Here is a 24,631-nt window from a genome sequence, read left to right as displayed (position 1 = left end):
TATTCATCTTTTAAGTCAAAGTCAATAAGGAGCCAGCCAGGTGGCATAGCAGTTAAGTGGGCGTGTTCTGCTGCAGCAGCCCAGGATTGGGATCCCGGGTGCGCACTGAGGCACCACTTGTCAAGCCATGCTGTGGCGGTGTCCCATATAAAGTGGAGGAAGATGGGCAGGGATGTTAGCCCAGGGCCAGTCTTCCACAGCAAAAAGAGGATGATTGGCGACAGATGGTAGCTCAGGGCTAATCTTCCTCACAAAGAAAATAAATAAACAAATAAAAGTCAATAAAAATATTTTTGGGGAAATTAATGTATTAAAAAACTGAAGCAGAAACAAGTGCTCTAAAATCTACAGCTTGAAAATTTCACATGATAAAAAAGGGTCAAAATATAAAATTATATATTATATAAAATATAAAATTGAGAAACCTTGAATATATTTTGTATTTGAAGGAACTAATCAGTATTCTAACTAATTTGTGGTGTTTTTTGCATGCAACTAAATTTTAAAAGAACAATTACCCTGGTAAACCATGGTTCATAATCTTTAATGCTCTGGAAATATTTCCCCAAGGAGTGTGTCTTATTTGTTCAAATAGAAAGTCATTATTGAAGATATAGAAAAGATATACATATCTTTATATATATAAAGATATATAAAAATTGTTTTTTAAGTCACATTTTAAAGTGTGACATAGAAATAGAGACAAAAAAGACGTTATTGTTAAAAGTAGAGATAAAATGGATAACATTTAGCATCCTATCTCCTCTAGTTACCTTCTACAGTCAAATTTTTTAAAAAGTCTATTTCCTTGATAAATTTTGTTTTATTTGAAGTTTTAATACTGCATGTAGAAAAATGTTCTATCCATAGTAATATCTTGAGTTTACAGGTAAAAGTTTATAATTTTATGTTCTCAATAAAAATTGCTCTTATTTGGGGATAAATTTTGTTTCATTTTTTTTCATCAGAAGTACTTACAACGTTACAGTTTTCTAAAGAGATCTATATGTAGGAAAAGATAACTACAGATAATAAAGTTATAGTAGTGAAAAGTTATTTTTCAAATAAAATATAAAAAAGAATCAATGTTATGTTTCACATTATAGTTGCTATGTCATGTATGCCTGTGTCTAGATATGACATAATTATATGTAGAATTCCACAAATAATTTCAATGATTTTACACAGAAAATTATGCTTTTCCTAAAAAGAACCTTGTTTCAATCAAATATATTCAATTAAATAATACAAGTCCTCTAAATAAATTATTTTAAAGGAGAAAATTGAATCCTTTTTCTTTCTTTCTTCAAATGGTCTCATTTATTCGAAAGCCATACCATAGAAATAATTGACATTTTACCACAGAACAGTATGAAACCTAGACTACGTATTTTACTGGATAGTACCTATGCAATTTTATAAAATGGTTAGATATTGTTTGGCTTAAAAACATGAAGCTGTTCCAAATTGATGACTTTTAAATTTAATCAATCTTAAATATAAAATTATTAGGTGAATTTCTGAAAAAAAAAATTGAAGGTATGCATTTAACATACTTTTTTGATCTAGGCACTTCTCCATATTAAAAGTCATTTGCCTGCTTTTAGCACCCTCTGCAGGTGAACCAATATTATACATGACTTACACGCCATTAAAAAGCAGTAAAATAGAACCTTTGTGGAAAAGGTACAATGAAGGTGACTAAATTAGGAAAACATAAAATAAGCAAATTACACTTTCTTAGTTCTGTTTAGGCAAGACAAATACTGTTTACGAGTTAAGTGTCTAATCTACTAAAACAACAACAACAACAAACTGTGTCTGTGTGTGTGTGTGTGTGTGTGTGTTTCAAAGATAACATGCTACCTATGGTGACCATGTTACTGATACACAGGAAAAACTAAAATGCAGTGTTAAAATATGTTACAATTTGCTGATCATATCAAGAATACTCAAATGATAAACTACTTGAAAATAAAATGAAACTTGTCAACTTACCATCCCTGTTGGACAGCAGACACACTAGACCACTGAGGCATGTGTCAGTGACTTCTGAGATGTTGGTTGCACATCTGCCTATAGTTTGAATAGTGGCTGCTGCAAACTGTTTATCCTGGCTTTTCACATACGTCTAAAAAATATTATTTCAATTAGTTTATACATTGGTACTATGAAGTGAACAAGAAATCCCTATTATATTAAGCTTTATACATAATCTTCTCATCTATAGGTACAACAGAATGTCCAACTGATGACTTAGTTGAATTTAGGTTTTTTTTTTACTTAAAGAATGTGCCCATAGAAGAGGCATGTTTTCAAGCCAGGTTCATTCACCTGTGGCCACAGCGGCTCGTGACTCCAACACAGAAAGTGGGGGCAGTCACCCAAATACAACAATTAGTTTAAGGGCAAGGTAAAACAGATGACAAGGACTCTCCCTTTGAAAGTTTCAGTTCGTTTAACCAGCAGCACCTGTGAATCTATGAAAAAAAGGGTTGCTTTTTCAGAGATACTAAATCTAAAAATTGGGAGAAGAGGAGGAAAAGGACCAATGTGCTATTGACAGACATTTTACTTTCAAAATGATATCTGAATGGTAGTAAAACTACCACAATAGCTAGAGTGAGCAGCATTTCAATAAAGACTTTATAAATACTCAGTTTACAACAAAATAGAATACCACACTTTTGAAATACATTTTCTTTAAAACAATGCTTTAAACATACACTGTAACTCATATATTTATACAAACTTAAAAAGAAATAAATTACTTATTTCACAATAGGACGTTAAAAGGTCTTTACAAAATTTATTACAGCCCTAAAGAATTTCACTTTGGTCATAACTTTCCTAATTTAAAAACTAAGCTTTTATTGTTTACAGAAACAAATGTACTTTTAATATGCATATTTCTATTTATTTAATATATTATATACAAATGGAATTTAAAATCCCATTTTCAACTGAAATTTTAAATAATGATTTCCAACCTCAAATGAGAATTAACACTATGGTTATCTAAAATCTGACATGCAAAAAAGGATATACATTTAAATGGGTGCCTAAACGACAAACAGAGGCGAAAAAGCTAAGACTATCTAAAACACAAATTTAGTGAAAATGGTACCAAGAACATGATTATATGTTGAAGAAATAAATTAAACAAATCAAACTCTCTTAGTTCCATGTAGGAAAGATCAATTGTATTTAAGACCATTTCCCAGTGGATTACCTAATTTCCTCAACTAAAAAACATACGAGTCTTTAGAAAAATTCTCTATTTTACTCAAAAAGTTATAATAAGTAAACTGTACACACCTATGAATATAACCCATTAACACAGAAATAAGGTACAAATATATACAGTGATAAAAACTGATACATGAAGAAAGAATATATTTAAAAGTTTGACTAAACAATGGACCTTATTAAATATCCTGATATTAAATGAAATGACTGGATCACCAATATTCTGAAACAAGTCCAATGTGTCACCTCTATACAACTAAACAATGCCATAAAATTTACCAGAGACTCACTCCCTACAACCCCAGTAAACTTGACATAAGCAGAAAGTAGGCGGCAAAAGGACACCCCAACAAATTACACACAATAGGAAAAGGGACAATGGCAAACATGAAGACAAAAACTTAAAAATAAATAAATAAGCAAACAAAAAAACGAAGTAAAAATCAATTTCAAGCAATGTTCTATAGCTATAAATTACTGAATAAGAACTATATTTTCTGGCATGTAAATATGAGTGGGTATCCAAGAAATCCTAATTTTACAAAAAATTTTTCCAGAAAAATACACAGCATGAAAGTAAGTAATCCACTTACAAAATTATAAATCATGGACATGCTATAATATTCTACTTCTCCTGCTAAAAGTATAAGATCACACAGGCAAAAAGAAATATAATGTCCATATAGCTAAAAAGAAATTTAATATGGGCATATTGAAGGATTATGGCAACAAAATAAATTAAATCTAAAAAAGTTGAGAGTTGACGAAAACTCTGTGATTAGTGTGTAGCATGCGGTATACTTTTGTTGAGAAAACTGCTGATGAAATGTGAAACTAATAATATTAATATGATATGAGGTTTTCTATTGCTGTGTTCTACCACTAAGTCTTCAGAGCTGACCCTCCATCATGAAGGGCGTTAATATCCATGAGGTAATTTCTCAATAATATTTTTGGGGGGCGTGTACCTGAGAGGTATCTCATTCATTAGCACAGATGGTTCCAAAAATACAACAAAACAAAACAAAAACAACAATAAAAAACATCATAAGGGGGTTAATTTTAAACCAATTTTTTTTGAGCAATACATGAAGCTAAGAGGACAATGTCTAAAATAGTGATAGGTCAATCAAATAGGGACAACCAGGTAAGAAATGAAGCCATTTTCAGGAATGCAGAATATAGAAAGGACTATTAATGATGACAGCACCAAGAGATGGAATTATATTCAAAACATAATTTTGAACAAAGATAGAATTATAAACCAGTCTTTCAAATTCTATAAAAATGTGAAAGGGACTAGTATTTCATTTCCTTTAAATTTTAAACTTGTAGTTAATCTTATTCTTGAAAATTTATAAATTTCTTAGTTGTTAATCCTGTCCCAAATCACTGTTTTATTCACACAATTACATATTTCTAAATTGGAGAAAGAAGTATATCTAACTTTAAACTGAACAGATGTTTTAAAGTTCTTTTATAATTAGTATTGTACACAAACCTGAAATTCTCGAAGAAGAGTTGAAATGTTGGCTTCATTTGCCAAGTTTGTCAAAATTTCAAGCTATTATAGAAAAAAGAAAAAGTAAACATTTTAAAACACAAATATAAAGACTTAATTTAATAAAGGCTAGGAATTTAATAGAAAGGTAATTTCTGTTTTTAAAAAAAGTCACAGTTACAAATGTTGTCAGACTTTATACCTTTCAGGTGAACTCTGTCTTCCTAAATCTACAAATAGAGAATAGATAATTACTTAGTGCCTAAAAAATAATTAGGAAAAAGAGAACCCTAAATCTTCCCTAATTGTTTGTCCCAACTTTACAATTTATATTTAATTAACCTAAACAATTTAAAGTAGTTTGACTTTTTTTTCTTTTATTTATAAAGTTAAAAAACAACTTGCCCTCCATGCAATACCTGTTTTCCAGATACCAATTAATTCTCTTGATTTGTTCTCATTCATCCCACCATCCCAAATACTTAGACATTTTAATTCTCTCTTCTGGATTTACAGTTATAAATGCAAGTAAAAGTCCATCTCCAATAGGCTCATTAAAAATATTTCAGTTTTTACTCATAAAGAATGTTCAATTAATCCAAAGGAAAGCATGAAAAAGGAAAAATGGGATAAACAGAAAATAGAACACAAAATGTAGACAAACACCTTCAATAGTAATAATTATATTAAAAGTAAATGGTCTAAACACTCTAATTAAAAGGCACAGATTGTAGGAGTTTTTAATATATTCTGGGTACTAGTCATTTTTCAAAAATATGTACTGGGAATATTTTCTCCCAGAGTATGGCTTGACTTTTCATTTTACTTTGATGAGAACATTTTAATTTTTTGATAATTTTTTAAAAAACAATCTCAGATAGAAAAGGTAAAAACAACAATTTTTGATCTGAACCATTTGAGATAGTTACCAATCTGATACCACATCATTCCCCAATATTTTCCGTGTATATTTCCTACACACAAGGCCATTGTCCTACAGACCGCAATACAACCAAGAAAATCAGAAAATTAACACTGATACATCAGATCTATGCAATGATCTCTCCCCATTTAAGTTTTACTAATTATCTCAACCATGTATAATAAAAGGATCCAGTTCAATAATACACATTTTGTCTTTTTAGTCTCCTTCAGTCTGAAAGTTTCTCAGTTTTTCTTTGGATCTTCATGACCTTGACACTTTTGATGATTGCAAGCCAATTATTTGATAACATACCCTTTAATTTGAGTGTGTCTTAGATTTTCTTACGATTAAACTCAGTTTCCATCTGAATAACCAATCATTCCAATATTTACTGAATAGTCCATCATTTCCCCATTGGTTTGTAATATTTCCTGTTATAGAGTACATTTTCATATGCATGGATCTGTTTCCAGGCTTTCTATTTAATTCCACTCATTTTTCTGTATAAATATCACATTGTTTTAACCATTATACCTTTATATCCCTAACTACACTCTCTACTATAGTTATCATTCCCTGAATGCAATACTCTTTCACAATCCCTTGTGTTAGCATAAACTGTGACTTCCTCCTAATCCCAATCCCACAACCTCCTAATCAACCTACCAACCAACAACAAAAAAATTCACAAAAATGTTATCCTATTAAGAGGCACTTTTTTCTAAATCTCTCAGAGGATTAATCCCACCTTTCTGTTTTTCAGTCTTCAATTCAAATCTCTATACTATACTTAAAACACATAGTGCTGAAATTATCTATTTACAAGTCTGTCTCCTTCAGCATACTGTGAGTTATTCAAGGTGTAGGTACCACGTCTTAACTCTGTATTATTAGAATGTAGCACAGTAACTAGTGCATAATAATATAGTTTAGAAAGTATAAAGAAAATCCCTAATGTATCTAGGTTTTTTTAAAAGCAAGCCTCCATTTTGCAGATGCTAGAAGCTATAGCAATATCTTCAAAGTAAACATGTTAATAGAGCTTCTGAAAAATAAGAGCATACATACCTTCAGTGTCTTGATCATAGTTGGATCAGTTGACCTAACATAGAAACTCTTGAGATAAGGTTCAAACATACCCTAGATTACAAAAATAAAAAATAAATACATTTATGGTTCTAATGCATTCATTTCTCTCTTGAATTATGTTTTCACAATGTACATACCTTTCTTTGAATTGACATAGTTGCTATATTCTGTAGGACAATATACTGCACTTCCCTAAAAATTAAAGGAGAACTTTCACTGAGTATATTTTCCAATGAAATATCTTTAAGTAAACAGTACATTAAAGAAAAAGAATCAGCAATAAATTTCATATTGAATGGAACTCTTAAATATAATATTGAAACGGTTGTAGTAGATCTTAGATATTTATGCCTTCTTTTAAAATACATTTTCCCGGGCCGGCCCTGTGGCTTAGCGGTTGAGTGCGCGCGCTCCGCTGCTGGCGGCCCGGGTTCAGATCCCGGGCGCGCACCGCTTCTCCAGCCATGCTGAGGCCGCGTCCCACATATAGCAACTAGAAGGATGTGCAGCTACAACATACAACTATCTGCTGGGGCTTTGGGGGGAAAAAATAAATAAATAAAATCTTTAAAAATAAATAAATAAATAAAATAAAATAAAATACATTTTCCCTATAAACTATTAATAAATTAGAATATTAGATTATTTGATTTTTCATGAGGAAGAGTTAAAATCAATTTTATAATACTCAGTTCCTAAGATGTAAAGCCAATACTGTAGCTGTTCTGAACACCTGCAAGGAATGTATTCTTAGGCTAATGGAATAAACATGACCACTGCATTAATACAAACTCTTTATCCAAAGGCTCATTGTGTCACTCAATTCTTCCCAGAATGAAACACAGGATAAAAAAACAATCACGTTGGGACTGGCCCAGTGGCATAGTGGTTAAGTTCGTGTAGCCCAGGGTTTGCAGGTTCAGATCCTGGTCACAGACCTATACACCACTTATCAAGTCACACTGTGGCAGGTGTCCCACATATAAAGTAGAGGGAGTTGGGCACAGATGGTAGCCCAGAGCCAATCTTCCTCAGCAAAAAGAGAAGGATTGGCAACAGATGTTAGCTCAGGGCTAATCTTTCTCACCAAAAAAAACCCCAAAAAACAAAAAACAGTCATGCTATTTTATGTCCAAATAGCTAAGAAATGAAGGAAGAACTGAATCTGGCATAAGGCTTCAGGTGAAAGATGCATTCCAGATCCTTCTGATAACCTTTGAACTAGCTATAGAAAAGAAAAATTACTGAACTGATAAAAGGAAAAGAACGACTACGTATAAAGACAAAAGAGAGAAGAGGAACACAAGGAAATAGCATCTTCCTAAGGAATGGCAAAAGCCAGCCTCCAGCTAAAGTCATGGCACTAAGCTCGAGTTAGGAACAAAAATAAATACATATCTTTTTCCTCCAACTCTATTAGAAGTAAGCATTGAATGAAAAAAATTTTTATTTATTTATTTTTAAAGATTTTATTTATTTATTTTTTCCCCCCAAAGCCCCAGCAGACAATTGTATGTCACAGCTGCACAACCTTCCAGTTGCTTTATGTGGGACGCGGCCTCAGCATGGCGGGAGAAGCGGTGCGTCGGTGCGCGCCCGGGATCCGAACCCAGGCCGCCAGCAGCGGAGCGCGCGCACCCAACCGCTAAGCCACGGGGCCGGCCCAAAATTTTTATTTTAAAATAACTAATTATTGCAAAACATCCAGGGTAAGATAAATAGCTGAAACAACGGTATTCTTAAACACAGAAAACAAAACAAACGACAAAAATCTGATCTTCAACTTTAAAGTACACGTCATGGGAACTCAGTAAAAGTTTTCTGAATTGTTGACCTGAACTGCTGAATTATAGTAAGGTAAAATTAAAGAGAAAGGTATTCTTGCTATCTATTTTTCTATCTACAGGAAATGAAGAGAGTATGAATTTCTTTAAAATAAGTAGCTATTAAGAATATAGCCCCCTTTTTAAATAGAGCAAACTATAGTAATTAAACATTGCAACTTTACAGGAAGCAGCAATTTAGTCATAAACTACATAATTTAGCATATGTATTATTGCTTTATATAAAAATCACATAATTACACTGAATAAGTCAATCTAACAACACATTAGTATAGTTTTTCATTGATTTCCAGATTTACTAGAACTCCCAAACATTATTATTGTCATACCTAGAAATATCAAACACTAATACCAGGCTACTCGTGACAGCATAAACTATATGCCAAAAAATATTTTCAATCTCTAAAGGTTTGAGGTTAAAAAAAGTCAATATTTATCATTAACTTTGAGATAAATTGTATAAACTTTAAGATAAATTGTATAAACTTTAAGATAAATTGTATAATGATGATCCTCTTAAGTACAAAATCTTACTGATAAAATACAGTCAGAACCACCTACTAAATGTCTGAAAGAGATTATATTTGTTCAAACATTACTTTTGAAGGAACACAAAAGAAAAAACATATATAAAATCATGTCCTACCTATTGCTACGAAGTAAACGCACGAGTGATTTAGAAATAATGCCAGCCTCAGATTTTGGTGATATGTGCCAATACAGCTGAGCAACTGCCATGACCACCTAAAAGATAAAGCATGAAAACAATAAGAACTATGAACACTGGAGCACTCTACAGTGTCAAAGCACATTCTTATATGTTATTTCCTTAACACCTACAAGACTCCTGTGAAGTAAGATGAGTATGCTGTTACTCTTTGTAGCAGGTTGAACAGTGTCCCGGGCAAGAATTCATGTCTACTCTCAGAATGTGACCTTATTTGGAAATAAAGTCTTTGCAGATGTTATTAAGGTAATGACCGAGATGAGATCACACTGGATTAGGGTGGGCTCTAAATCCAATGAGAATGTCCTTATAAGTGACAGAAAAGGACCCACAGAGACACAGAGAAAAAGTCAATGTGAAGATGGAGGCAGAGACCGGAGTGGTGCGTCCAGAAGCCAAGGACTGCTGGAGGGCAGGCAACCACCAGAAGCTAGCCCAGGGCAGTTTCTCCCGCAGAGCCTCCAGGAGAACCAACCCTGTGGACATCCTGGTTTTGGACCTCTGGCCTCCTGAAATGTAAGAAAATAAATTTCTGTTGCTTTAATCCACACAGTCTGTGCTAATTTGTTACGACAGCCCTAGAAAACTAATTCATCCTCAGAAAAGAAAATGGATGTCAAATGCACCACCCCAGGTCTGACAGCCAGTCCATGTCAAAGCTTGACACGACACTCCAAATCCCATACTCCTTCTACTACTGCTGCGGCTGCTACAAGATGGGGAAGTTTCAGAAAATTTAAGCATGCCTTTCCAAATAAAGCCAGACACTTCAGGACAATAGTAACAAGTAAGCTACAATTTTTAAAAAATCAGTACATTTAAGTTATAATTAAAGGAACTCTATTAAAAACAATTCCTCTAGAACAACAGTATTTGAAACGATCTTTTTTTCCAAAATGCAGAATCTTAGAAACAGTCTTTGTTTCAAAGCCATTATAAAGGGGATCAGAATTTCTCTGTCATGAAGTATAAGATTTCTATGTTTGCCCAGCATGCCTCTACACTTGGATCCAGAGATCAGAAGTCCAGACTTCCCAGTCACTAAAGGATCCAGATTAACCTGTGACAACTGCAGAGACAGCACTACAGAAGTTACATCATCTTGTCTTTAGCTCAAAAGATATATTAATACCACTTTACTTCTGCTTGGTCTATAAAGTTCTAACACACAGAAGGCAGGAGTTTTACATATGCCTAAAGAGTGTACAGCACCTAACTAAGGGTGCTTGAGGTCAAATGAGTTTCTTCTGAAACTAAGAAACATTTTTTAAAAATACAGTTTACAGGGTCCTAAATGTACTGCTGTTTGGCATTTTGTTGTACTTTTTTTACAAGACTGATTCAAGGCTTTCAGACATTACTTGGGTATTTTAGGAGTTTAAGGATATCTTATTTCTTCACTTGTGATCCACAAATACACTTTAATTATAGAACAAACTCTCCTGAATTAAAAATCTTATAAAACAAAATCTCAATTAATGATTGACAATCTACAAGTAGGTGACAGTCGTTTTAAAAAATATTTAAAAATACAGCTGGCTCATAAGTATTAGTATGATACAAAAGAAAGTTAATGCTTAATTTAATGTATTTTACAGATAATAAATTAAATCCTTTTCTATTAAAAATAATAAGTCCAATGCTACTGGCAAGAAGGTAAACTGTACTTTCCATATATGTCAATGTTTTTAAGATCCTAGATTCCACTTAGTATGTCATCTGTTCTAACATATTAATTAAGGTACTCCTAAACCTAAAAGGGCTATATAATCTTCTTTTTGCCCAGTATTCACAAATCTAACAGTTTCTCCAATACCCAGACTTTGAAATTTATAGCCTAATTTGTAAAAGCCATGAGGGAAGCTCCTCTAACACCAAAATCCAAAACAACTAAAAATAGACAGCCTCATAGGCCTTCTACAGTTACCTTATGTACGTTCATAATAAAGTACATCCTACAAGCACTTTTCTATTCCTAATCATTCATACCGCCATCACCTTATCTAGACTGTTAGAACAGCCTCCCAACATTCTGCTTCCAGTATCTCTTATCTCCAATTCAATCTACACAGCCCTGACCCACTAAGTTCCTGAAACAAATTCTCAAAGTCTCTCCTGTAACTTGAGAATGAGGCTAAAACAAAAAAAATCTATTCATAATCCTTCAAAAGTCAGCCTTTATATATATTTAGCAGCATCAAATAAGCAAGACACCAAAACATATTGGAATAAAAAGTAAACTACCTCTATTTGGTACACAATCAAATAAGCAGGGAACCAAAACCTAGTGGTACAAAAAGTACAAACCACCTCTATTTGTTTCACCATTCAAGAACATTTCTGATTGGTAAGTATTTGGACTATAAAATCAATTTCTAAGACAAAGTTAAATGAATAGTGAGTCAATTATAAAGGAGAGTTTTAGGTGGCAAGTTACTTAAGTACCATCTGGCCAAGTTAGGGCACACTAAAATATAAGTATGTTTTACAACATCAGTAAAATTGTTTTTGTTATTACTCGGCATAGTTACTTAATAATGATTTAGAAACTAAATTACTAGGTATACAATAAAAACTTCTGCTAATTACTAAGCTACATATACAAAGCTCTAACCTCTAGATTCTCAAGCATCAGAAAACAAAGTAATTCAAGAGAAATTCCCCATTTTCAAAGTTTTTACTAACTGAACAATTCATTACGAATATTTTTTAATTAAAAAATTTTTAAGAAAATGTTTAACTTGAATCCATCAAGCCCTTACATATACTATCAGTTAACAGGAATCACAGATTATAGAAGAAAAAATTAAATAGCACTATAAAGGAAGCAACCAGACAAACCCAGAACATTCTGCAAGATTTGAGGGGTTTATAGGACATAACAACCAGATGTAATGCAGTAGATATTGGTTTGGATTAACCACCTATAAAAGATAATTTAAGACAAACTGGTATTAAATGAGATGAAATTTTATTGAAATAGAAAGGTGGAGAAGACTCACTAGGAAAAAAAGGTTAAAAAATACTACGTATAGTATGATTTCTATCTTGGTTTAAAAAATACCTATTATAGACATACACACGTGAATATATGCACATTTATGCAGAAAAAAGATCTGGACAAAAATGCATTAAGATATTATAACAGTGATTTCTGAGTGTTGGGAATATGATGTTTTAATCTTTTTTTAGTTTGCTAGTATGTATTTTCTAATTTTCTATTTTGTCTTCTAAAATAGAAAAGGTTATTTTGGGGCTGGCCCAGTGGTGTCATGGTTAAGTTCGCGTGCTCTGCTTTGGCGACCCAGAGTTTGAAGGTTCGGATCCTGAGTGTGGACCTACACACCGCTCATCAAGCCATGCTGTGGCAACTTCCCATACAAAATAGAGAAGGACTGGCACAGATGTTAGTTCAGGGACAATGTTCCTCAAGCAAAAAGAGGAGGACTGGCAACAGATGTTAGCTCAGGGCCAATCTTCCTCACCAAAAAAATAAAATAAAATATAAAAGGTTATTTAAAATAAACAGTTATAAAATAAATAAACTTAGGACCCAAATGAAGATGATTTTTAATTGCTATTTCTACCAGTTAAAATTTACTGTATATGAGGCATTCTGCTAGGTGCTTTTGTTATACATTAGTCTCTTAAAAACTCTTATCAGGTAGATACGAATATTAGAGACTGACAGCAGATTAAGTACTCTCAACCACAACCGAGTAACAGAGAAATATACACAGTCCTCCAATCAACTGAGAAACATCTTCAGTTCATATCTTAGGAAAATTAACAATTAACAAAACCACAAAAATGTAAACGAAATCCAGTAGACATATAACTACCAAACCAAGTAATTTCATCAAAACCTGATTTTTTTGGTGTATAAACAAATAAACAAATGCTCCATTAGCACACTCAAAAATAAAGACTTATTTATTGAACTTACACACTTTCAACCAACGTTTTAAAAAATCTGTGAATTATTTCTTATAAGAGTTTGAACGTACCGCCGCATTCCTGCTCTGAAGCAAAGGCTTTGTATTCCGAATTAAGAGCCTATGGTCTGGATCCATAGTATACGGCTTCTTCCTTCTGTCAGTCTTTTCCTTCTCTTCGTCATCAGATTCATAGAAATTCTTTTCATTGTCTTCTAGACCATCATCCTACAGGAAAGAAATCCAATCCCAAGATTAGTTCAGATCTTGAACAGCCCAAATATTATACAAAGAAAACCTGCATTTTAACATCTACAATAATGATAATATTTTACTGTAGAATAATACTGTTGAGGCAATTTGAAAATATTATGCTACCTATATGGAAGAAAGGCCTTGGTTTTTCTCACATTTTATAACACAGTAACTGTCCTTCAGTGCTATAGATCATATTTCTTTTATATTACACAGTAAACTTCTAAAAAGATTAAATCTCCACAGAAATACCCGTAACTGCCCAAAGGGAAAACTTAACCATTAGATCCTAACAAAGCCTACAATATGAGACTCCCTACACCCTGAAAACTATTTCCATAAATAATCAGTCACTCTGTAACTGAATCAAAGGGTCAAAAGAAAGAGGAGAACTGTTTGAACTGCAACACATATAAAAAAATCATAATAAAGCTTGACAGGTTAAAAACTAGTGATTAAGCAGGTCTCTGCATTGTCAAGAAAGACTCAGTTTGAGATTTATGTGTATCCATAGGAGTTGATTCTATGTTTTTGTTTTGTACTTTTCATTTGAATTCTTTATTATCTCAGCCAATAAAATCAGCCTACAGGCATTTAGTCCTAAAAATAAAGGAACAAACAAAAGCACACAAAGACAATAATATCCACGTGGGTGGATCCACTTCATCTACTGTTTAGAGGTAATTTCTGTTGCCAAGTACCTGAAACACACTTTGCATTTCTGGGAAGATGGAGCAGATGTACTTTTCCCTATTCCTCTCACTGTGTACAATCAGAAACCTGAGACGTTATATATAAAACAAACATAAGAAAGGAGAGGCAGAGAGAAGTAGAAAGACTGGATAGGGACCTCAGAACCCAAAGAATGACACAACAGTGACTTCCTTGAGTTTTCATTTTTACCTCATACATGAAAGACTGGGTGCTAGAGAAGCTGGTAATGCAGAAACACCAACAAGCATGGATAAAACAAATGCTCCAAAAACCTGCTCTCTGTAGCAAAAGGAACAGAAAATGGAAAGTCTAGCAAGACAGAAAGCTTTTAGAAAATAACTGCTCTAGTACAGCCAACACCAGAGAAAAACTATGGCCCCACCCCCACCCCCACCCAAGAAGGCTGACATGGGGAGCCTGGACCTCCACCCTCACCACGTTGTAATGAGATGCCCCAACCATCCCACTGTGGTGGTGTCAGAAAAGGCCTAGATGGGACCGAGACTTTAATTCCCACCAGGAGGTAACAAGGCACCCCCATGGTGCCAGTGGGGACCGAGGGGGGAGCTTGAACAACCAAGCTCACCCATTAATAATGAGGCGACCATACCCTTCCCCACTGGGCTAATGTAAGATGCTTCGGGACACTCAGGACTTGCAGCACTACCACCCAGTGGTAACAAGGACACACCACTCTATGGTGTTAGTGGAGGACACATGTGGAACAGTAATGAAGCACTTCTATCCCTCACAGCCAAAGAGTTATCAGGGGAGTCCTAGTGGGGAGCCAGAAATCCCACATTCACACACCATAACAAGAAGCATGACCTCCCTGAGGTGTCAATGGAGGCTGAGTGAGGAATCCGGACTTCTATCATGACCTGGCAGTAATGAGATGGCATGCACCCCACCTTTCCCTGATGGAGTCGTGTCAAACAAATGCAGATCCAGAATTTCATAATATCCAAAATGTCCAGGTTTCAATCAAAAATCACTCATCACTCCAAAAGCCAGGAAGATCTCAAAGTGGATGAAAAAAGATAACCAGTAGATGCCAACACCAACATGACAGGGATATCAGAATTATATGATAAAGATTTTAAAGCAGTCAACATAAAAATGCTTCAGTGAGCAACTAGGAACATCCTTGAAACAAATGAAAAATTAGAAGGTCTTAGCAAAAAATTATAAAGTCCAAACAAAGAAATAGAAGATATAAAGAAAGAGCAAACAGAAATGCTACAACTGAAAAACACAAGAAGCAAAATTAAACAACGAATGGGATCCAAAGCAGTGTTGAGGTGGGGCTGGCCCCGTGGCCGAGTGGTTCAAGTTCCACGTGCTCTGTTTCAGCAGTCCAGGTTCGCAGATTCGGATCCCAGGCACAGACCTACTCCACTAATCAGCCATGCTGTGGAGGCATTCCACATACAAAACAGAGGAAGACTGGCACAGATGTTAGCTAAGGGCTAATCTTCCTCAAGCCAAAAAAGAAAGAAAAAAAAAAGAGGAAGATTGGCAACGGATATTAGCTCAGGGCAAATCTTCCTCACCAAAAAAAAAAAAAAAGCAGCATCGACGAAACCATCAGTGAACCGGCACACAGAACAATAGAAATTACCCAATCTGCACAACAGTGAAAAAACGAACTGAGGACAAAGGGAAAAAAAAACAAAACAGAACTTCAGGGACCTGTGAAACTATACCAAAACAATTAACATTTCCTGTCATCTGAATCCCAGAAACAGAGAAGAAAGAGCGTGGGGCTGAAAGAGTACTCCACGAAATAATGGCTGAAAAAGTCCTAAATTTGGCAAGAGACATAAAACTACAGATTGAATAAGCTTAGTAAATCCTAAACAGGATAAACTCAAAGAAATCCATAACAAGACACATTAAGTCAAACTCCTGAAAACTAAAAACAAAGAAAAAAATCTGAAAAGCAGGAGGACAGAAATGACATTTGAGAGGATGAGGTAATGAATCAGGTTAGTGATAAAGATGAAAACGAAGGAGAGATTCCAGAACTACGCAGAAGTTGAAATCAGGGGGATGCAGTGACTGAATGTGAAGGATGAGACAGCAGCATTCAATAAGGATGCCCCCATTCCCAGCTTGGATGACCAAGCAGATGATGATGCTACCAGGCAAGATGACCTTGTCCAGAAGGGGAACATTATCTCTCTTTTCCAAGGCTGCTTGTTATACAAACATCCTTAAAAGATAGTGTAGAACAAAACCTACTACTGCCTTTACTCAGAAGAGCTGCAAAAATGAGAAAAACTCATGAAGAATTGTCTCCCAATAGTTCATTTTGCTCATGACTGACCTGCCCCTATTCTTCTAAGTAAACCTTCTTTCTATAAATTCACACATTCCCCCCAGCAAAAGAAAATTTTGCAATCTCTAATCATTTTTATTTCAACATGGCAGAACAGATTTTTAAAACAGTTACACAACTAGGCAAAGAATTCTTAGATTTGACACCAAAAGCACAGTCCACAAAAGGGAACGATAAATTGTATCTCATCAAAATTAAAAACTCTTGTTCCGTGAAAAATCCTCCTAAGAGGAAGAAAAAACAAACTATAGACTGGCAGAAAATACTGGCAACCACATATGTTCCAAAAGACTGGTATCTGGAATATAAGGACAATTCCCAAAACTCAACAGTAAAAAAAAAAAAAAAAAAAAAAATCAATTCAATTAAAAAGGGGCAAAAAATATTGTTATGGACTAAATTGTGCCCCTCCCCCCTCAAATTCACATGTTGAAGCCCCAAACCCCAAGGTGACTCTGTGTGGAAATAGGGCCACTCAAGAGGTAATTCAGGTTAAATGAAGTACCCTAATTCATTCATAGATGAGACCCTAATCCAACAGGACTGGTGTCCTTATAAGAAGAGAGACACCAATGGAGGCACAGAGAAAAAGCCATGTAAGGACACAGCGAGAAGGCAGCCATCTGAGAGCCCTCAGGAGAAACCAAACCTGCCAACACCTTGATCTTGGACTTCAAGCAGTGAGAAGTGAGAACAGTGAGAAATAAATGTCTGTTGATCAAGCCACCCAGGCTGTAGTATTTTGCTATGGCAGCCCTAGCAGATTAATACAGAAATCAACAAACCATTCCCTAAAGGATATACACAAATGGCAAAAAAAGCACATGAAAAGATAATCAACTTCATTAGCTATTAGGGAAATGCAAATTAAAACCACAGCAATACCACTACACACCTATCAGAAAGGCTCTCATCTTAAAACAAAAAAAACTGTGACAACACCAAATGATAGTGAGAACAGAGAGGAAAAGGATCACTCACATCCTGCTGGTGGGAATGTAAAAGGTTACAGCCACTCTGGCAGGTTGGCAGTTTCTGCAATTACCATACAACCCAATTACTGCACTATTGGGTATTAAATGGAAATTTATTCTCATACAAAAACCTGTACACGAATATTCATAGCAGCTTTATTCCTATTAGCCAAAATGGAAACAACCCAGATGTCCTTCAATGGATGACTGGTTGAACAATTGGTTAAACAAATGGTTAAACAAAATGGTTAAACATCTAGGCCATGGAATACCACTCAGAAATAAAAAGAATCAAACGACTGATACACACAACAACTCTGATTAATCTCTAGAGAAGTATGGTGACAAAAATTAATCTGAAAAGGTCATATACTGTATAATTCCATTTATTTAACATTCTTGAAATGATAAAATTATAGAGATGGAGAAACAATTAGTGGTTACTAAGGGGTTAAGGGGAGGCAGGGTTAAGCACAGAGAAGGAAGTGGGGTTTAGCTATAAAATGGCATCATAAAGGATCCTTCTGTTGGAAATGTTCTGAATCTTGTTAATAGCTTACTACAGTTTTGCAAGATTTTACCATTGGGGGAAAATGAGTAAACGTTATTCCAGATCTCTCCATGTTACTTCTTACAACTGCATGTGAATCTATAGTTATCTTAAAATAGAAAGTTTAATTGAATAAAATTAAGGAGAAAAAAATCAATAAATCACTTAAAAGCTATTTGTATATATTTATCCACTGTTATAACATAACAAAAAAAGAAATTATCTAAAATGTTTTAGGTTAAAATCACTTAAAGAAGTACTCTTCCCTTGCTAAGTAACTACAGATAATACACAATCTTTACTTGACTCTTGACTTTAATATCACTGAAAATAGTTTTCATCAAAAATATGACCATTAAGTTTCTTAGAAGTAAGCATATTATCTCAGTGTTTTTTAAATCCACAATAAAAAAATCTTAAGAAATGCTCCAAACAGAAGAAACATCAAATTTACACTCCAAAAACCAAAGAAAATTTTTAAAATAATACCCATCTTTAAAAGTGACCACAAATTGTAGCATTATCATCTTCCTTTGAATACACAATCAAAACAAACTACTTGTCTCTTAGTGCTTTTAAAAAAGGAGGGAGGGACTGTAATTAAGATACTTTTTATATCAAGGCCAGACTTGAGTGACTGCTCCCTTATGGAGCTTCAGGCCAAACTGGTTCTATTAAGTGAATTAGTAAATTACTAAAACGATATACAAAGAATCACATTCTCTAAGCATAAGCACTCACCTACAATCTTTAGCCAACTTTAATCAAACAAATATTCAAACTCTACCTGAAACTGATATATGATGAAACTGCTGTATCAACATAGCACTGTAAAAAATAAAATCCACAAATGCACATAAAAAGCTGCTTTCAATAAGCACTTATTCATTCCATTTCTCCTTCATTATTAATTAACAAACTTTATTAAAGCTCAATTATTTTAATAAAGAACATAATCACATTGCTTATATTACAGTACAAGTGTTTAGGATTATGACAACAATTTTAGTAAAAAGATTGCAACAGAATTTTTTTATTTCATTAGTATCTGTGCCACATAAAATTCAAAGATCTAACAAAGCTATTAAGAAAAACTCCTACAGGGGTCGGCCCAGTGGCGTAGTGGTTAAGTTCGCATGCTACACTTCAACGGGCTGGGGTTTGCAGGTTCGGATCTGGGGCACAGACCTATACACCGCTTATCAAGCCATACTGTGGCAGGAGTCCCACATATAAAGTAGAGGAAGATGGGCACAAATGTTAGCCCAGCACCAATCTTCCTCAGCAAAAAGAGGAGGATTGGTGACAGATTTTAGCTCAGGGCTGATCTTCCTCGCCAAAATAAAATAAAATAAAAACTTCTACAGATCAATACTTCATGATATGTTATATTAAAGATCTGTAAATTAATTCTTTCTTAACATTTAATATTAAACAAATTAGTATAATTTCTTAAAACGAAAGGGATTATTTAAAATAGCATAAAGTTTTAACAACAGGATTATGGGATAATAAACATGAAGAACATGTTGCTTAATACCTAAAATAGTTATTGTTATCAATTACTATTTCAAAGTATATTCCCCTCAAAAGAAATTTCTCATACTTTTTACAAAATTTCAATTTGTTCTACAGCTATGAGAACATCATGATAGCACAGCTTTTTAGATCTGGCTCTGCTAATTACTGGCTATATTTTTATACCAATTGCATAATTCTCTAAATTTGAACTAAAAGGAAAAAAAGTTAATTGATAAATGGAGAGTTGATTTTTTATGAAGTTAACGAAATGAATAAGAGGAGGTTTCCACAGAGGATGGGAACCAATCTCCAATAACTTTATATCTGAATCTGTGTTACTGCTGGCTATGTTTTCTCAGGTTTTCAATCCATCAGAACAGACACTAGCCCAACCAGAATGGATGCTAGATGTATACAACCAGATGGGTCACACCAGTTCAATATCAGCGCCAGCTCTATGACCATGGCAAATTACTTGACCTCTCCTTGTCTTAGTTTACTCATCTGTAAAAGGGAATAAAAGCAGCCTCTATACCATAAAAGTGTTTATAAGGATTGATTAGTTTAGAGAAGGTTACACAACACTTAGTGCCTTGTGCATATTAAACATTCAAATAGTAGCTATTACCTCTGCTCTTATTATTAAGAAACTTTCTTTCTAGAAACAATGTAATAGAAACTATTACTTTGCCTCAAATCAAATATCCCTAGATGCCAAATATGAAGAAAAGTTTCCTCCTAAAATTGTCCCTCAGAAAAGAAATTGCCTTCTATCTGGGAGTTTACAAATATATCATGAGGTTCTTGTTGTACTGTTTGGGCAACTCATTACACTGAAACAATTTTAATCAATGCTAGTTACAGATGCTTAAAAGAAGTCACAAACCCCAGTGACAAAAATGTCATTATAAATAAGCCTTTAAAGATCACTTTTTAAAAACAAGTAATATAGGTTTATAGAGTTCTGCTTCCTGTAATGGCTAAATAGGCAATCTGGAACAACCCTTCCAGTGAGAAAAGCTAGGGAAAAAATATGAAACATATCTGTTTGAAGGCACTGAAGAGCTAACAGAACAGTGATGAATTATGTAGGCAAGACCTAGAAGAAGCAATAAACCTAGAAATCTGACCAACATTTGCAATTGCTTTCCCCCAAAAGGCATATGCTATTACACAACAGGAGGCTGAGAGGCCTAAAAGCTGAGTAGAGCTTCCAGCGGATTCACAAAAATACAGAAACAAAAAATGGAGGTCAGGATTCACCAAAAAGCAAAATTCCTACTAACTCTCCTAGTCTTTGGTTTAAAAGCCACAGAGTCTATACCCTAGGGAGTAAAGAAAATAAATTAAAGCCCATCTTTTAATCATCTCAATCCATAATTGAGGTGGTTAAGTGAACTCAGATTGTTGATACCCTTCATATTCCACAAGCAAATCAAAATCCATCATCCAAAGCCTCAGACTAGCTCAACAATTTTTCATAAAGGGAGGAAGGAAAGAAGAGAGGAAGGGAGGGAAGGAAAGAAAAGGCAATGTCATTAAGGGTCAGGATATTGTTTCCACTTGGGAGGGAAAGCAGGATATTAGTGGAAGATGTCAAGAGGAGGGCTTCTAAAGTATACTTAGAATTTCTGTTTCTTAATCTGAGTACTTGTTACATAGGTGTATTCAGTTTGTGAAAATTCATGAAGCAATTTGCTTCTGACACATGTACATTATGTATTTCTACTTCAATAAAAAAATTAAATACACATAGAAAAAAAGATAATGATGTGAATATAAATCAAGAAAAACAAAAACAGAGAAGGTAAAAAATCAGGATAATAAAGAAGAATTTAAAATGAACCGTAAAATACCTATGGATAATATGTTCAAGGAATTAAGTGATAAGACTGAGCTGTTGGCAGGGAATTCAACTCCATATTATTTTTATAGAAAAGTCAGATCCACTTTTTAATATCATTTTGATATAAGGTGCTATAATTTCAGCAACCACTTACAGAGTTAATATGGCAATCTTTTAAAATCTGACTTTGACTAATTTTACATTTGTGGTAATTTGGACAGATCAGAAAGAGGAAGATTTGTGCTCTCTTAGAGATAATAGCCCAGTATAATTAAGTTAAATGAAGGTTCAGATTTTATATCTTAGATAACTTTGAACAGTTTTGAAATAATCATTCTTAATTAATACTTTAAACATATAATGGAATGAATTTTAGTTTCGCCTTGTCCAGAAACAGAAAAGTTGGTTAACAACTAAGGTAGACAAGATATGAGAAAGACGTTCAGTCTGCTTAAGAGTAAAAACAGATAAAATGGGTTTCAAAGATGCTGAAATCGATTTACAGAAAAAAGTTTCCATTTGCTCAATTTAGTATACTAACTGTATATCATATATAAAAGAGGAAGATGAATCAATTTTAATATACCTCCATGTATATCAGAAAGCAATATTTTAGAAATATTTTATTTTTAGTGAAACTGCTTAATGTTTTTAACTTATTCTGTACCTTCTAATGTATTTCTTATTATGCAGTCTCTATGCAACACATCTGTGAATTTGGAACTAAGTAGAAAAGCCTCTCCTACACAGCTGAAAGAGCTGTTATGAAGCCTTTAGATATTCTAAATATAAAGTCCTTATTCAGAGAATATTATGCATATAATTTTAAGCATCTTAATAGTCTGGTTTCCTGATACATAGATAAAAATAAAATAAAAGGTATAACTTAAAAAGAAAATGTTAATTTATTTCTTTCATTCTCTGCCAAGGGGCAGAGAAATAGAAATGTGTTTTAGAAGTGTTTGCATCAAAAAGGTAAAAAAAAAATCAATTATTATTATGTAGTGTTTCTACTGAGCCTGGAGAAATGAGGCATTATCATACATGCAGTTTCTAATGGGTATTAATTAAAACATTTCATATTGTTGTTTACGTTGGCAAGTTTTCTAAGCCATATAGTCATTAAGCAATGTCACCTTTACTGCAATAAATTACTGATATGACTATTACAAAAGATTGAACCATTTGACAGAAATCTGACAGATGTAAAAAACATTAATGAACCCCATAAAACCTGCTCCTTCGTACCTTAAAAAAAAGACTGGTTCTAAAGCTAGGGCAGTTAAAATAAATTTAGATCATCAAGTATTTAAACAAACAAATTCTCTAAGGACAAACCCGAAAAATCTGAGCAACAAATTTTTGTTTATAACCCAAAGGATAAAATAAATATCTGAGTACATAATAAATGACTAAAAATAAACAAATGGGGGAGAAAAGCCAAGTCTTCCTTACAGAAGAATTCCAAATAATAACTATGCTAATATCCAGTAAATGTGTACTGCAGACTTGAAATGTATTTCTATGACAGCATCATATCCATATTCCAAGGTGATGTGTATCTCAAACAACCTATACAGAAGCAAAGATACTTCCCTATGGAAAATGATTAAATGGCTCAAAAAGGAGCCCTAATTATTGAGGACACAAATACATAAAATGCATGTGATAAACCTCATAAAATGAGTATCAAAAAGTTACATTTAAAAATGAATATTTTACTTTTCTGTGGTTTAAAATATAAGTCTGTATCTAAAACGAAATTATATATTACCAGACTATTTTATCCATCTTTCTAAAAAAGTACACATTCAAGCTGTATGTAACCTCAAAAAAGCTTTAATCGTCTCATTTAGAAAATAGGGACCAACTTATATTTGAGAAAGCTTTGCAGTTTCTTTAAAGTGAAGATAGCGTTTTAGAAATACATTCTGGGGCAGGCGCTGTGGCTTAGCGGTTAAGTGCGCGCGCTCCGCTGCTGGCGGTCCGGGTTCGGATCCCAGGTGCGCACCGACGCACCGCTTCTCCAGCCATGCTGAGGCCGCGTCCCACATACAGCAACTAGAAGGATGTGCAACTATGACATACAACTATCTACTGGGGCTTTGGGGGAAAAATGAATAAATAAATAAAATTATAAAAAAAAATACATTCTGAATAGACATAGATGGAATTATATAATATCTAGAATTTTATATGAAATCTGGGAGTAGAAGTGGAAAGCAGGTAGAGTTAAAATGAGAGCAGCCCTGAGGTGAAGAGTGTTGTAGCTAGGTAATATGGACATGGGGACTGACCAGAAGGTTAGCCCTACCTTTGTGTATGCTTAAATTTTTCCATAACTAAAAATTTAAACAGTGAGTTTGACTTCAAGATCTACTATAAAGCTACAGTAATCAAGACAGTGTGGTACCAGTGAAAGAACAGACAAATAGAGTAATGACACACAACAAAGAACTCAAAAATAGATCCACATGAATATACAGTCAACTGATCTTTGACAAAGATGCAAAGGCAATACAATGGAGAAAAGATCGTCTTTTCGACAAATGGTGTTGGAACGAGTCGACATCTACATGCAAAAAAAATGAATCTAGACACAGACCTTACACCTATCACAAAAAATCACTCAAAAAGGGTTATAGACAAATATAAAACACAAAACTATAAAATTCCAGAAGATAACATATGAGAAAATCTAGATGACCTTGGGTATGGTGATGACTTTTAGATACACCACCAAAGAAAGTCATGATCCACAAAAGAAATAACTGATAAGCTGAATGTCATTAACATCAAAAACTTGCGCTCTGCGAAAGAAAATGTCAAGACAAAGACAAGACGAGCCACAGATTTCAGAGAAATATTTGGTGAAGAAGTCAACAATAAGAAAGCAAACAACTCTATTTAAAAATGGGCAAAAGACCTGAATAGACAACTCAAAGACGATACATAGATGGCAAATAAGCATATGAAAAAATGTTCAACATCATACGTAATTAGGGAAATACAAATTGAAACAACAATGAGATACCACTACACACCTATTAGAATGGCCAAAATCCAAAACACTAACACCACCAAATGCTGGTGAGGATGCAGAGCAACAAGAACTCTCATTCATTGCCAGTGGGGATGCAAAATGGTACAGCCACTATAG

The 24,631-nt window shown here is 33.9% G+C and overlaps 1 protein-coding gene across 2 annotated transcripts in view; it reads right to left on the bottom strand.

The window, feature by feature from the left end:
- Positions 1 to 24,631, bottom strand: part of AP3B1 (adaptor related protein complex 3 subunit beta 1) — a 254,487-nt gene that overhangs the window by 128,962 nt on the left and 100,894 nt on the right. For both annotated transcript variants that reach the window (XM_004420431.3, XM_087430137.1), the window contains exons 8-13: positions 13,343 to 13,498; positions 9,255 to 9,352; positions 6,902 to 6,956; positions 6,744 to 6,815; positions 4,751 to 4,813; positions 1,999 to 2,131 (exon numbers count right to left, since the gene is read on the bottom strand). In XM_004420431.3, the coding sequence (XP_004420488.1) occupies positions 1,999 to 2,131; positions 4,751 to 4,813; positions 6,744 to 6,815; positions 6,902 to 6,956; positions 9,255 to 9,352; positions 13,343 to 13,498 (577 nt within the window). The remainder of the gene's footprint in view (positions 1 to 1,998; positions 2,132 to 4,750; positions 4,814 to 6,743; positions 6,816 to 6,901; positions 6,957 to 9,254; positions 9,353 to 13,342; positions 13,499 to 24,631) is intronic.

The sequence above is a fragment of the Ceratotherium simum genome, chromosome 4 (assembly GCF_057802395.1).
Source record: "Ceratotherium simum simum isolate JZ-2026a chromosome 4, ASM5780239v1, whole genome shotgun sequence".
Classification (NCBI taxonomy): domain Eukaryota; kingdom Metazoa; phylum Chordata; class Mammalia; order Perissodactyla; family Rhinocerotidae; genus Ceratotherium; species Ceratotherium simum.
This window is presented reverse-complemented; position numbering and strand designations above follow the sequence as displayed.